Genomic DNA, 13,994 nt, shown 5'->3' with positions numbered 1-13,994 from the left:
TAAATATCCTCAGAGGAGTGGGGAGTGGCAAGCAGTACCCACTATCTGTCTATTAGATATGAACTGTGGTCATTGAACTAACTAGTTAAAGGAAGATGGAGGTGAAAATCATTGGAAGAAAGGATATCAAAGGCCAAGTATTAGAAAATTTGTCTTTGTGGATTTTGAAATCACTAAGAATTATGAGAACCATGAAGAGCCAGGAACTTAGACTCAGAGAATAGTGACTGCAGTAAAGGATAGTCAATTATAATAGAGTTTAATGACCTGAAATTCAGAGACTAGTGATTTTAAGAAGGAGCAAGAGTTGTCTGGAAGTGTTAAAGATCACCAAGGACAGCTATTCTTCCTCCAGGCCCAGTGTTGCAAAGAATAAGAAAAAGAACACGGTCATGACTTGGATGAGCTACATGTAAAAAACCACATCCCCAAGGCGAAGCCAAATTTCAGTTAGAGAAAGGTGAAGAGAAAGTTGTAGAAATAAAACGGATTTCAGTTTTATCTTCCCTAGCTCTTTATGTCGTTAGTTTTTTTTGAAGTATAGAGTACATATCCTTGGCTTCCTCACCTCTTTGCCTTTGTTCATGTTCTTCCTTGAGCCTAGAATTCCTCCCTTCTCCCTTGCCATCTACCTTTTATCATAGCCTATCCATCTTTTACAACCTATCTCACGTGGCTTCTCTTTAATAAACCTTGCTATCTCTCCAATTAGAAGCAAATATTGTTAATCTTTAAAAACTCTTACAAGTTCTATATCTTTCCTATGAAATTTATAACTTTCTGTTTAATACTGTATTGGATTTATTTGAATATTTATCAAAAATATGTATTTAAGGGGCACCTGAGTGGCTCAATCAGTTAAGCGTCTGCTTTCAGCTCAGGTCATGATCCCAGGGTCCTGGGATTGAGCCCCGCGTCGGGCTCCCTGCTTGGCAGGAAGCCTGCTTCTCCCTCTCCCTCTGCTGCTCCCCCTGCTTGTGTTCTCTCTCGCAAATAAATTTTAAGAACCTGATTCCAGTGGGTATTAATTTGCCTTGTCTTTCATCCAAATAGATAACCTCTTTCTTTTCTAAGATTTGTTGGGGCTGATATCAGTGACATTTTAAATACTTCGCTGATAATTTTATCTAAACTTCCAATTTCTTTGTTCTTTCCTTAGGTTAAATTTCTTACTTTATAATTAATTTTTTCAGGTTCTTAGTTTTATTTAAGTAGCTTTCTGATCTCTATAATAAATGGTAAAGATTTATCTGATGTTAAAAAAAACTGAGCTATGTAAGAGCAAAGACTACTCTTTTTCTGCACACTTGGTAATACAGTGAACTTCAGCCTTGGCTCTACATCAGAACTGCCTTTGAAACTTTTTAAAAACACTTATGCAGGTCCTGTTTCTACGGATTCTATTTTGCTAGAGCTAGGTGGCGCTAAGGTTATCTGAATTTTTAAAATTTTTAAGTATCCAGATTTGCAGCTAAGATTGGGAATGGTTTGCCCAAGCAATTTTTTTTCCTTTTTTTTTTTCCTTGACCTCTCCTGAAACACCATGAGACTCAGCAATACGTTAACAAAAACTCAACAAATCAAAAATCAAAAAATCAGTAACAACAAAAAAAATCAACCCTTTCTTCCCAAGCTTGTCTCTGAATTCTCTAACCAAACCTGTACTGCATGTGACAGTTTCTGTTCAGTGCACACAATTACCAGCCTGAAATATAATGCAGCAAGATCTTAGGACTGTTACTCTCCTCCTAGGGCAATGCCTAAGATATATATGCTTGGCTCCTATGTGTCCTAGGATTTGCAGGCAGAGAATTATTCCACAGTTGGCAAAATCATTGGTGTCACAGGCAGGTAGTAATTGTCTCTTCTCTGTTAGAGATTCATGTATGTTCAGTAAAATTTGTCTGATTTAAGATCTACCATCTTTGTCTTTATTCCAAACCTTTGAAATAGTTACTAGGAAATGTGTCCTAAAAGTAGTGTGCAATGAATCCGAATACTAACATCTTTCTTATTTAAATAGTGTATTTTTCTGTCCCTGAAAAAATTTGCTGAGAATTTGATTCTCCATATCAGAAAATTACACAGAAGTTTCAGACATACTGATAGTAACACAACCTTTTTAAAAGGTTTAAAAAACATAAAGGTTTAAAAAAAAAAAAGCATAAATAGGAATTTATCATTTAAGAGAGATGGGCTGCTGCATCTTAAGTAATACTGGAGAATCCTGGTATTATACTTGAATTCCATCCACATTCACAAAAATTTTAAACAAAATCACAGGTTTTTTTTACAGTCTCTTTGCCTGTGTCCCACCATGGTGCATATTTGTTAGTTACAACACTGGAAATACTTCTAGGAATCATGATGCTCTTTTTCGCTTGTAGATCTTTTCACTTTTAGAGTTGAGCCATGCTTTTTGAGTGAATTCCAGAGTTATGCAATCAAGGAAATGGAAGCAAGCCATAGTATAGTATAGTAAATCTAGTGAAGAGAAATAATACAAATTTCTTTATTATCTCTATATCTCTTGTCAGGTCTTAGCCTTTCAAGGATCCATTCAAATAGTTTTTTTCCTGTCATATGTGTATATTCTGTCCTTACAGTATTAAATAATTTTGTAGTGTAGCATTGATCATAAATTATAATAAATTGTGTTTAAAAGAACTTTAAAGAGGATGCAGGATCTGTTGACTGCTTTTGCATTTTTTTTGCCTAGTGGTTTTGTTGCTAGAAACGTAGTTTATATTGAATACTATTTAGTATATTTGCCAACAAATGATTTTTTTTAATTTTAGATGATATTGGTGCCCACATGAATGTAGGAAGAACTTACAAAAATTTAAATAGAACCAAAGAAGCTGAAGAATCTTACATGATGGCTAAGTCACTGATGCCCCAAGTAAGTTGTCATAATTTATTATTGTGTTATATCCACTGTATGTCCACACTGAATAGAATTACCTAGATGGAAAATCCTTATCTTTAATTTGTTGACATAAAAATAAAATATCCAATAAACCATTTATTACTACACAAGGGTTTTTTTTTTAAGTTTTTATTTAAGTTCCAGTTAACACTGTAATATTTAGTTTCAGGTGTATAATACAGTGATTCAGCACTTAAATACAAGTGCACTTCTTAATCCCCAGTGCCTGTTTCACCCATCTCTCCCCCCATCAGGCCTCCCCTCTGGTAGCCATTTGTTCTCTATATTTAAGAGTCTGTTTCTTGGTTGGTCTTTCTTTTTTTTTTCCCCTTTGCTAATTTGTTTTGTTTCTTAAATTCCACATATGAGTGAGATCATATGGTATTCGTCTTTCTCTGACTTACTTCACTTAGCATAATACTACAAGTTTTATAAAGGATTACATTTACTTTTCTAACTCAAAAAAATTTTCTGTAGAGTATGTTTAAAAAGTTTTATAAAGTTATGAATTTTAGATATCCTTGATTAGAAGTTATCAGTGAATTAAATGACCTTAAAGAGAATTTTATATATGTACATTAAGCACTAAATTCAGCATTATTCCTCTCAAAAGATAAATGAATAAAACAAAGTAATAAAATGAATGGATACATCTGTGTTGCTGTATGGTGTTCAGTTGTTACAGTGACACAAGCACAAGATTCATTGGATATTACAGTATAATGGCTTCTTGGCCTTTTGGCTAAGATCAAGTGATATTACAGTATAGCCTGGAAGTTGGAAAGCCAGATCCTGGCCTTGACCAGCTATGCTTCATCAGAAAAGATAGTTTACCCTGCACTACAGTTTTCTCCATGGTAGTATATCTTAATATTATATTAATAATAATGACAATATTAAAATGAGTGGATGTAGTTTGATAAATGTTTGAAAAACAAAGTTGGACCACATGATATCTTAAGCACTATTTCAGTCATAAGATTCTAAAGTTAAATTGTGTTCAATATAAAATTTATCAGACACAGTTTATTATTTTCACTGAAAATTTGGGTCTATGTATATTTTATAACCTTTGCTTAACCTGAATAATCAGTTAATAAGAGCATTTTATTTCCTAACTCTACCAGACAAGTGAGGCTTTAGTATAACTCTGAGTAAAATTAACCACCCTATTGTCACAACCAGGAAATATTTTGCTGACAGCATGGAAGTTGACATGGTGTAACAAATACACTAGACTGAAGGGAAGGAGACCTGAGTTCTTTCTATTCTGGGTCTGATGCAAATATATTAACAGACCTTAGCCTCAAGAGTTTAGATTTATAGGACTTTATAAAATGATTCAAATAAATAAAATCTAACAATATTCTGTTGAGCTAGCATGAATGAAAAATATATCCTTTAATGCCACAAAATATTAATTATTTTATTTACATTTTGTAAATACTGTAGGTGCTTTCACATTTTTATGACTTATTTTAATTTGGCAATAAAACTAGTACCATAACCTTTATATGTCATGTATATTTTAAGTAAGCCACTAGGAATACTTATTTTTTATTTTATTTGGTACTGAAATATCAAATTATGTTCTTCTGAACAGATTATTCCTGGTAAAAAATATGCAGCCAGAATTGCCCCTAACCACCTAAATGTTTATATTAATCTGGCCAATCTTATTCGAGCAAATGAGTCCCGCCTGGAAGAAGCAGATCAGCTGTACCGACAAGCAATAAGCATGAGACCTGACTTCAAGCAGGCTTATATTAGCAGGTATTGTAGTTCTCTTTAAGCTGTCATAGAAAATTAAAGCTGCATCTGCATGTACATTTTGACTATCTGAACTAAATTGGCTTTTTTTTCTTTTAATAATCTTAGCAACCAAGAATATAGAAACATAGCCTAGTTTAGACTTAATGATCAAATTTAATTGATATAATTTGAAATTGGCAACAGTCTGTAACATGTAGTGGTAAACTTAGGTTTTATACGAAAGAAAAGGTAGAAACTCCTTTTTAGTTTCATCTGCTTCTTATGGTCACATTAATTTTTACTTAAAACACCTGAAACTTACATTTTATGATAATTACTTCTAATATCCAACTCTCAAGAGCTTTCTGACAATTGACTGGTTATTTTTGCTTTTTACCAAAAAGAAACTTTTTAGTTGTCAGTAAAAAAAAAAAACTTTTGGCATCACATGTTAGAACTTAATATATTATTTTCCCATGTAAGGATTATCATTTGTATTATACTTGAGGAAAATTATATGTTAAACTTCATGTTGTAGCCTGGCCAAAAACGTAATCATAATTTATAATATTGCTCCTGTGGGGAAAATGCATTCAGAAATCAGTAAGTTTTTGAGATAAAATCTGTTCATAAGTTGGAGGCTGTCTTTGTTCAGCCTTATCCGGTAGTTGTTGAAATTAGCTAAGTTTAGTGGGGTTGCATATGTAAATAAAACCTGTGATGTGTTAATCTATGAAGAATTATTCAGTAATCTGCATTTAAAAAAAGCATTTTGGACAAACACATTCCAGAAGTTGCTTTAATTGAGAATATAGTAGTTCATTTGATTTCATTCCTATGCTAATACTTAAGGAGATAATAGGATCATAATAAAAGTAACTCTCCTATCACTAATCAAATTGATTTGCACATGACTTTCTTAAGCTTTCTAACAGGAAATAGAAGCATATTAGAGATTTGTAAAATGGTTTTTAAACTGTGATCCTCAGTTCCAGATGTGTTCCTAATAGCTTTCTGCTGGTCGCACAAGTACCCTCCAACCCTTACCCAATCAGCTTTTTAAATTCTTTTTTTGTTGTTGTTTTGGGGAATTTTTTGTTTTAATGACTGGCCATTTTGTAAAAATACATTGTAGAAGAGTGAATTTATGTAAGAAAAGGCAAAATTTTCAAATGTTCTGCTCTTTATAAATGAGACTTAAAACATAGATTTGCATACTGGAATTTCCCCATCACCACTGTATTTATATTCATTCTTCAAATGCTACTTGATCTCCTGAAAAATTGCTCCCATTCTTTTAATGTCATTTTTCTGATGTAGTCTGCCTTCTTTCAAGATGAACATAAAGAATATATTTTCTCTATCCCCCTTTATTGGATGCCTCCTCATATCTTACCCTTTAAAGGTCTTTCTCTAATAAATATTTGAAAACATAACCAAATTTGCTAAACTAATGAGTTCAGGTTTGAGGACATATTCAGATAGTTATTTTTGAGAGAAAACTTTAAAAGCTTGGGTTAAAAGGAAAGAAAGCTGTGAGTATGTGGAAAAGCTTAAAACTTGTGAAAAATAATGTCTACAAATTGACATGGTAATGTGAGTAAAGCTTGTGTTTGATTTTTTTCCACAGAGGAGAATTGCTTTTAAAAATGAATAAACCTCTCAAAGCAAAAGAAGCATATCTTAAAGCACTAGAGCTGGACAGAAATAATGCAGATCTTTGGTACAACTTGGCAATTGTTCATATTGAACTTAAAGAACCAAATGAAGCCCTAAAAAATTTTAATCATGCTTTAGAACTAAATCCAAAGCATAAACTAGCATTATTCAATTCTGCTATATTAATGCAGGAATCAGGTATGTTTTCTCAAAATGTTTCTATATTTAAACATATTGTTTGAAATATAATAAAATCTGAACTTACATTACCTGAGGCAAATGTTTTATGAGTGGATAGTTTGTATCAAAATTGTACATAAATTATTTCTAAGAATATTTAAAATACTTGAAGTATGATTTTCAAGTAATATGCTCTAACATAATTGTTAGTTCTTTGGGGATATGTTAAGACTATTTTTCAGGTAGTCTATTAAGCAGTGCCTTTTTAATGTATTTTGTCATTTTATATACAGAAATAATCTCTTACATATATATATTACACCATATCCAAATAATCAGAACTTGCAAAATTTTTTATATAATTATTTCTGGGGAGACAAGAGCATTATATGTTTTAGGAAAAAAATGTATTTTCTCTTGATTTGTATGACCAAGTGCTTTTGGTATCATTTTATATCTAGTTTTATTTTCTGAGATATTATTGTAATTTCCTGTAATTTAACAAAACTAAATTATTCATGACAATAAATTAGGATCTTTGATGTATGGGTATTTTAGTACCGCAACAGAGGGTGATACATATAATTTATAATCTTAATTTTTAGTTTGGAAAAAAATCTACATTTACATTTTGTAGTTAAATCTTAGATACTTTTCAAAACATTTTACAAAAAAAAATCATAAAATCATAGTATTTGAGTTAAAGAGGGTATTTGAGTTTACTTTTGCCGGTCTTCTATTTGTATATTAAGGATCAAATAGATCTAATAACTACACCAAATTTCACGTAGCTAGTTTAGTAAATAGTTAAAGAAGATAAGAACTTAAGCCAACTGATATATTTTATAATTTTTTTTATTCATCTTATTGTCAAAAGAATAGGAGATCTTTATGGCTGGTATTCAAAACCTAAATTTAGAGAAAGGCTAGTATTTTTGTAAAGTTAGCTAACCTTGGTGATCATGAAAAATGCCCATTTTTCAACACAAGATTGTACCCTAAGGTTTGTAGTTGTGGAACTTGAGTGTTTTTGTATTTATTTGCAATAGAAATTATCTCAAATATTTGTTTCTTGAATCCTAATTTATATTTAAATATATAAGCTTTATGTTTAATGGTATTTTTTTTTTACCTTTGAAAGTCCTAAAAAATTTGAAGTAATATATAAGAAAATCTGATTTTGTAAGACTGAAGCATTTTGTTTACCCAATAATAGTTACTATTTCCTGAGCTTTTTTACATATGTCTCATGTAATTCTTAGAAAATTCATCAGGCTGGGGCCCCTGAGTGGCTCAGTCGTTAAGTGTCTGCCTTCCGCTCAGGTAATGATCCCAGGGTCCTGGGATCGAGCCCCACAATCGGGCTCTCCCTGTTTGCGTGCACATACGTGCACTCTCTCTTTCTCTCTCTCTCAGCAAATAAATAAAATCTTAAAAAAAAAAAAAGAAAAAAAATACAGCAGACTAATCCAGAGAAGTTAAATGGTTTGTTTAATGCGTAAAGTTAGTGTTAACAGAATCAAGATTCAATACATGTCATTGTAGGCAAATCCAGTGCCTGTTCCTCTTAATTGCATAATCTTCCTCTACTCCCAGTTTGATTCTAAACTATAAAGAGATATTTTGCCCCTTCAGGTTTTTGAGGCACTCTTGCTGTCTTAAAGGAAAGGAAATGAGCTATCATTTCAGTGTTTCAAGCACACTGTCTTTCCTGTGAAAACTGAGTTTTTTGCTTTCTACTTTTTGATTTAGGTACAGAGATTAGTTGTTTTGATGCTTTTTCTAATCTAACTAGATAAATACTGAAAGTGGCTTTTGTTCCTCAGACTTAATTCATTTGTTAACAATATGTGTTTTTCTCTTTTAAAAAAAATTATTCTTAGGTGAGGTTAAACTCAGACCAGAAGCTAGAAAACGACTTCTAAGCTATATAAATGAAGAGCCACAAGATGCTAATGGTTATTTCAATCTGGGAATGCTTGCCATGGATGACAAAAAGGACAGTGAAGCAGAGATGTGGATGAAGAAAGCCATAAAATTACAAGCCGATTTCAGAAGTGCTTTGTTTAATCTGGCTCTCCTGTATTCTCAGACAGCAAAGGAATTAATGGCTTTGCCAATTTTGGAAGAGTTACTCAGACACTATCCTGATCATATCAAGGGTCTTATTTTAAAGGGAGACATTCTGATGAATCAAAAGAAAGATATACTTGGAGCAAAAAAATGTTTTGAAAAGATTTTGGAGATGGATCCAAGTAATGTGCAAGGAAAACACAATCTTTGTGTTGTTTATTTTGAAGAGAAGGACTTACTAAAAGCTGAAAGATGCCTGGTTGAAACACTGGCATTAGCACCACATGAAGAATATATTCAACGCCATTTGAATATAGTCAGGGATAAAATTTCCTCATCTGGTTTTGCAGAACAGCCAGTATCCCCAGCTGGTAAGACTTCAGGTGTAGAAGGAGACAAAATTCCAAATGAAAATGTAAAAGAAGTAAGAAGTGAACCTAGACCTACACAGATCATAAAACCAAGTGATAATAAAAGTCAGTCTAAATCCAACAAACTATTAGGAAAAAATACAGACAAAGAGACCCCCCACAAAACAACAAAGGAAATCAAAGAAATTGAGAAGAAGAGAGTTGCTGCTTTAAAAAGACTAGAAGAGATTGAACGTATTTTAAATGGTGAATAGCATTATTTATCATGTCACAATGTCCTCAAAGAAGTTCAGTCTATCTTATGTGATTGCTTATTCTGGGAGCTTTGAAAAATAGCAAGTATACACGTAACAGTCTGTCATGAGCTGCCTCTACATAGGATCAAAATGCGATTTTCATTAAAGACCTATCTTACCCCAGGGTATGTATTGTATAAGATATGGCAGTTTTCTGAGTTTTGGTGATTATGGCAGAAATATTAAATTACAGTTTGCAAATTTATATCTTTTATACGGAAGGAAGATTTCTTCTGCAGAGTAATCTTGACTACTCTTATTTAAAAATAATCTGAAGCCTGAATGATAGTCCCTTGTGGGCAAATTCAACATAATGCTGGTTTATTCTATGGATTTGCATATTAGTTGACTTCATTACTTTCTGTTGGAATCTGATTATGGATTGAAAACACTTATGAACACATTCTTTTTTCTTTGGTAATTTCAGTTTAACCGAGGGACTTTGCACCACAAAAGAATACTGGCTTCCTTTATGTTGTATTCTTTTGTTGATTTTTAGAAGGAAAGCCAGATGAAACTTTTTAAAATAAGTCCTATGACATGTTAGCTTAAGAATGTATTTTCATAATTGTGTGCTTTGTCCTTAACTTTACTCTGAAATGCAGTTTTTAATCAGGTAAAGTTTTAAGTATAAATATACATATACACACATGCACATTTCTAATGGTGCTCATATATACTGTATTTGTATTTTTTTACATACTGAGAGTTTCACAGCATGAACCACATAATCATGACTATTTTTGAATTTTTACTCCCCAAACTATTCATGTTTATTAGGATCTTAGTCATACTGAAAAAGTCCCAGTAACTATAACTTTAAACCTTTGAGTTAAAACATAGTTTCTCTTTCATCTTAGCGTTATTTTGCTAGTGTTATTTGAATTTTAGTTGTTCCAGAAACACACCTTAATCATTCTTAGATACCTTAAGCAACTAAATTGAGTTCTGTTTACCTGAAGGCAAAACCATATGACAAAGTTTATTTTTAAACACTAAGTTCTTGTTATCTTCCTATGGTGTATATTTTTATTAAATATTTATTTTAACTACTGAGCTTTCATAAAAATTTTAAAGCTGTTTAAACTCCATCAACTGTGGAAAACAAATTGCTGTTGCATTTTCCTATATATGCACATATTACAATTTAACCAAAATTTCATCATTTTGGCCTGCTCTCCAGCTATAAAAGGTAATTAGCCTTGTATAGGATTAATAGTTAGTTGGTTTTAGCAAATTTAAACCTGAAAACTAAGTTGAAGGGTAGACATAAACTTACTAATTTATCTCTGATTTTTTTTTTGAGTTAAAATACACTTCAGATGAGTTTTATAATACCTGATAAGTTGGTTTTAATTTAAAATGTTAAAGCTAAAGCTATCATCCTGGGATAGTAACTAATTTCTAATTATGTAGAATTTCAAAAACTGCATTTCTGTCCCTTTGAGATAACTAATTTCTAATTATGTATATTTGAAAAATCATATTACTGTAAGTTTTTATAAAGAAATATTTTATAAATAGGTCACAAGGAAACACGGTCTACATTAAAGACCCACTCGTACTAGGTTCCCTGAGGTTGTGCCATAAATTATTTTTTAGGCAATTTAAATCAAGCACTGACACCAATCATAGTTCATTTTTGATTTAGAGATTCTGTTCAGCATTAAAGTAATATCCAGTTTCAGTTTTTAAATTATGGCTTTGTGACTCCAGATATAAGATGGAGAATACCTCATATACTGTGACTTGAAAAACAAAATCTATGTTAATCTTATATTCTGTCCACATATCTTGAGAAAAAGTTTCTGAGTTTGATCTCTTCTGTTATAGTATCAAGTGAAGGTAAGTCAGAAAAGTAGAAGGGAATCTTTCGTGACAGCAGATCATAATAAGCTTTGAGTATCATTTTAATAAAATTATGTAGCTATTCAAAAGATAAAAAATATATTATCCAATGATTTTTATAGAAAAAAGAATTCCTTATTTGCACTTAGAACAATGCCTATCATGTAGGAAGTGCTCATATTTGAATTTTAAATAATTTATTTAAATCAAATCCAGCCTGATTAGTAATTTTTCCAAATTAATGTTCCTCAATGACCTCAATTCATATTAGAATCATCTGGAGGACTCTTTAATATCGACCCCAACCCACAACAATTTAATCCGAATTTCTTAGGAAGGGAGCCATGCGTCCATTTTCTTAAAGTTCTCAGAGTGATTCTAATTTGTAGTCAGGGTTAATGATCACTGCTCTAAATTAGTTCAAGGAAATCCTCTTATCTCTTCTGTACTAACTTTTTAAATTAGTATCATAAACCAGTAAGTTTTGATGTTTTAATGAATATGCTCTTCTGATAACTAGTATTTATTTTATCTTAAGTACCATCAAGCTTGTTTATGTGAAATTGATTATTCTCTTTAAACTCATAGTAGAAATTTTATTCAAGCTGTTCAAATGAAAAAAGGTAATAGATTTTTCCCTCCTCTTTGGAACTGCCTTTTTGGGGAAATGGATGGTAGGGACATTTTAACCCAGCTCACCAACCTACAGTTCAGAGTTCTGAGCATCTGTATGTTTGGAAAAGAAAGCGTATCATAGCTTTGTGTGCTGGTAAAGGGATGTAGTTTTAGTTCTCACTGTTTACAAAAGAATCTATTCCCTAGGAGTTCTGGGAAAGCTTTGACAATCCCCAAGGGGCAATTATATTACTTTTTCACTACTTCTCAGAAGGAAGAATTAAGTTTTTCTCTTACTGCTCCTGTATGTATTTCATTATTAACATTCAGAATTGGGAATTTTATCTTGTAATTATCCCAGTAAGTAATTTCATGAAGCTAATGACTCAGAGGATAAAACAATTATGTTTGCAATTTTGTGTTTACTTTTATGTAAATATTTAGTATGTGAATTACACAATTCTAATAAAACCTCATGCCTTTTCATTACATCTAATTTGAACTCTCAACTTCATGTTACAGAATACTTCTTTGAAGATGCTTTAATGAAAACTATTATGAAAATATATAGATTTGTATGTCAGTTTCTACTTCAGAAATCCATATATTTGTCATATTTATTTTTTAAAAAACCTAATTGTTTGCATGACTAAATGGTATTTAAAATGAACCCGCCAAAATATCTGGTACCTTTGTCCAAAATTTTGTCTGTTAGGAGCTGTCAGCCATCCATGTTAAGGGTTTATAAGAAAATAGTTTAAAATTATATGCATTTTATATTACTGTCATGTCTGTGTATACCATATTTCTAAATATTCAGTATAAAATTGATACTTTTTAAAACCTTCACCTGAATTGCCTTTTAGTGTTCAAATGAAAAGTAAAATAGTGTGTCAGGAGATTTCCTTCTCCTTAAAGGCAGAAGAGCTGGTGGGTAGTTTCATTAGCAATGATCTGAGAAAGGCATGTGTTAAATTAGTTCCAACAGTGATACATTTTCAATCCTTAAGTGACGGAAACTAAAGAAAATGAGACAAATTAAATTCAAACATGGAATTTTATACACATAAGTAGAAGTCACTGTAGTGAAATAATTAGGAGTCTAAATTATGGGTCTGTCTGGATTCAAATCCTTGTTCCACCCTTACTAGTGTAACTTAGGGGAACTGTTTAACCTATAATTCCTTGGCGTGTGTGTGTGTATATATACACACACACACACAGTTGTATATGTATATAATATATATTGTATACACACACACACAATATATCCTACTGTATAAGCTGGCAGGTATCTTTGTAACTATAAATAGTGCATGCTCAACCATGTACATTGTAAATAGCCTTTATCAAACATGTTTGACAAGGACCTTAGTTAACAACACTTAGTAAATTGTGATGAACAAAAGCCATGATTTATTTGATGTTATTGGCTTAATTTTTTTTCATGTGGCACCAAGAATGAAATGGTTTACAGCTATAACGAAGCTGTAGTACTGATCTGTCCATCCAGTGTTGTCTTTATTTTGATTGTGATTTGGTAATATTTCATTGTCAGATTGGAAAACTGAAAAAAAAAAACAGAATGGTTTTAATTTTGCTGAAGACCTTATTAATGGACAGCTTTCCTAACAAGTGATTATTAACTTTTATCAGGTGTTAACATCTGTTTCAGAACATGGTAGTATGTTTACATGTCAGAAGTTTTAACTGTGACTTCTAAGTTGATTTGTTTAAATAAATTCAGCAAATGGAAAATATATTAAATATATTAATACATTTAAATGGTTTAGAATAGTTCTTGGTATATAGTAAATGATAGATGTTAATTATTAATCTAATCATAGGGCTTTGGTAAGTAGTATATGTTAATCATTAATGTAATCATAAGGCTTAGGCTTGCATTTGATGCATATGATTTGCTTTATAAGTATGTTAGCAAAGATAATGTCAATGATGGTCATATAGCAAACAGATTATTAGATATTTAATATTAATGCTTGTTCCTTAGCCATCTAAGCCAATAGGTATATAGATAGCCTCAAATAAAATCTATTAAATACTATATTTATAAATTAAATAAAATTATTAAAATGCAGAAATGAGAACTCAGACACCTTAAATCTATAGTACCTTGTTCTTTTGCTATTCACTGCCATCAGGGAGGTAGCATAAGATAAAATATTAATGCCTAAAAGTCTCTGAAGACTTGATCTCAGATAAATTCATGTCCTTTGGAATCTCCTTTCTTCATGACTAACATTTCTGTGA

At 31.5% G+C, this 13,994-nt stretch overlaps 1 protein-coding gene across 5 annotated transcripts in view; it reads left to right on the top strand.

Moving 5' to 3' along the window:
• TMTC3 (transmembrane O-mannosyltransferase targeting cadherins 3) overlaps positions 1-13,571 on the top strand; it is an 88,793-nt gene extending 75,222 nt beyond the window's left edge. For all 5 annotated transcript variants that reach the window (XM_073900546.1, XM_025882400.2, XM_025882401.2 and 2 more), the window contains 4 exons: positions 2,799-2,902; positions 4,533-4,702; positions 6,312-6,538; positions 8,404-13,571. In XM_073900546.1, coding sequence (XP_073756647.1) covers positions 2,799-2,902; positions 4,533-4,702; positions 6,312-6,538; positions 8,404-9,218 — 1,316 coding nt within the window. In that variant the 3' untranslated portion in view covers positions 9,219-13,571. The remainder of the gene's footprint in view (positions 1-2,798; positions 2,903-4,532; positions 4,703-6,311; positions 6,539-8,403) is intronic.
• Positions 13,572-13,994: the final 423 nt, after the last annotated feature.

Source organism: Callorhinus ursinus, unplaced genomic scaffold (genome assembly GCF_003265705.2).
Source record: "Callorhinus ursinus isolate GAN/ISIS: 27379988/994484 unplaced genomic scaffold, GSC_fseal_2.0 scaffold14, whole genome shotgun sequence".
Taxonomy (NCBI): Eukaryota; Metazoa; Chordata; class Mammalia; order Carnivora; family Otariidae; genus Callorhinus; species Callorhinus ursinus.
The sequence above is the reverse complement of the archived record's forward strand: the minus strand, read 5'-3'. Positions and strand labels throughout refer to the sequence as shown.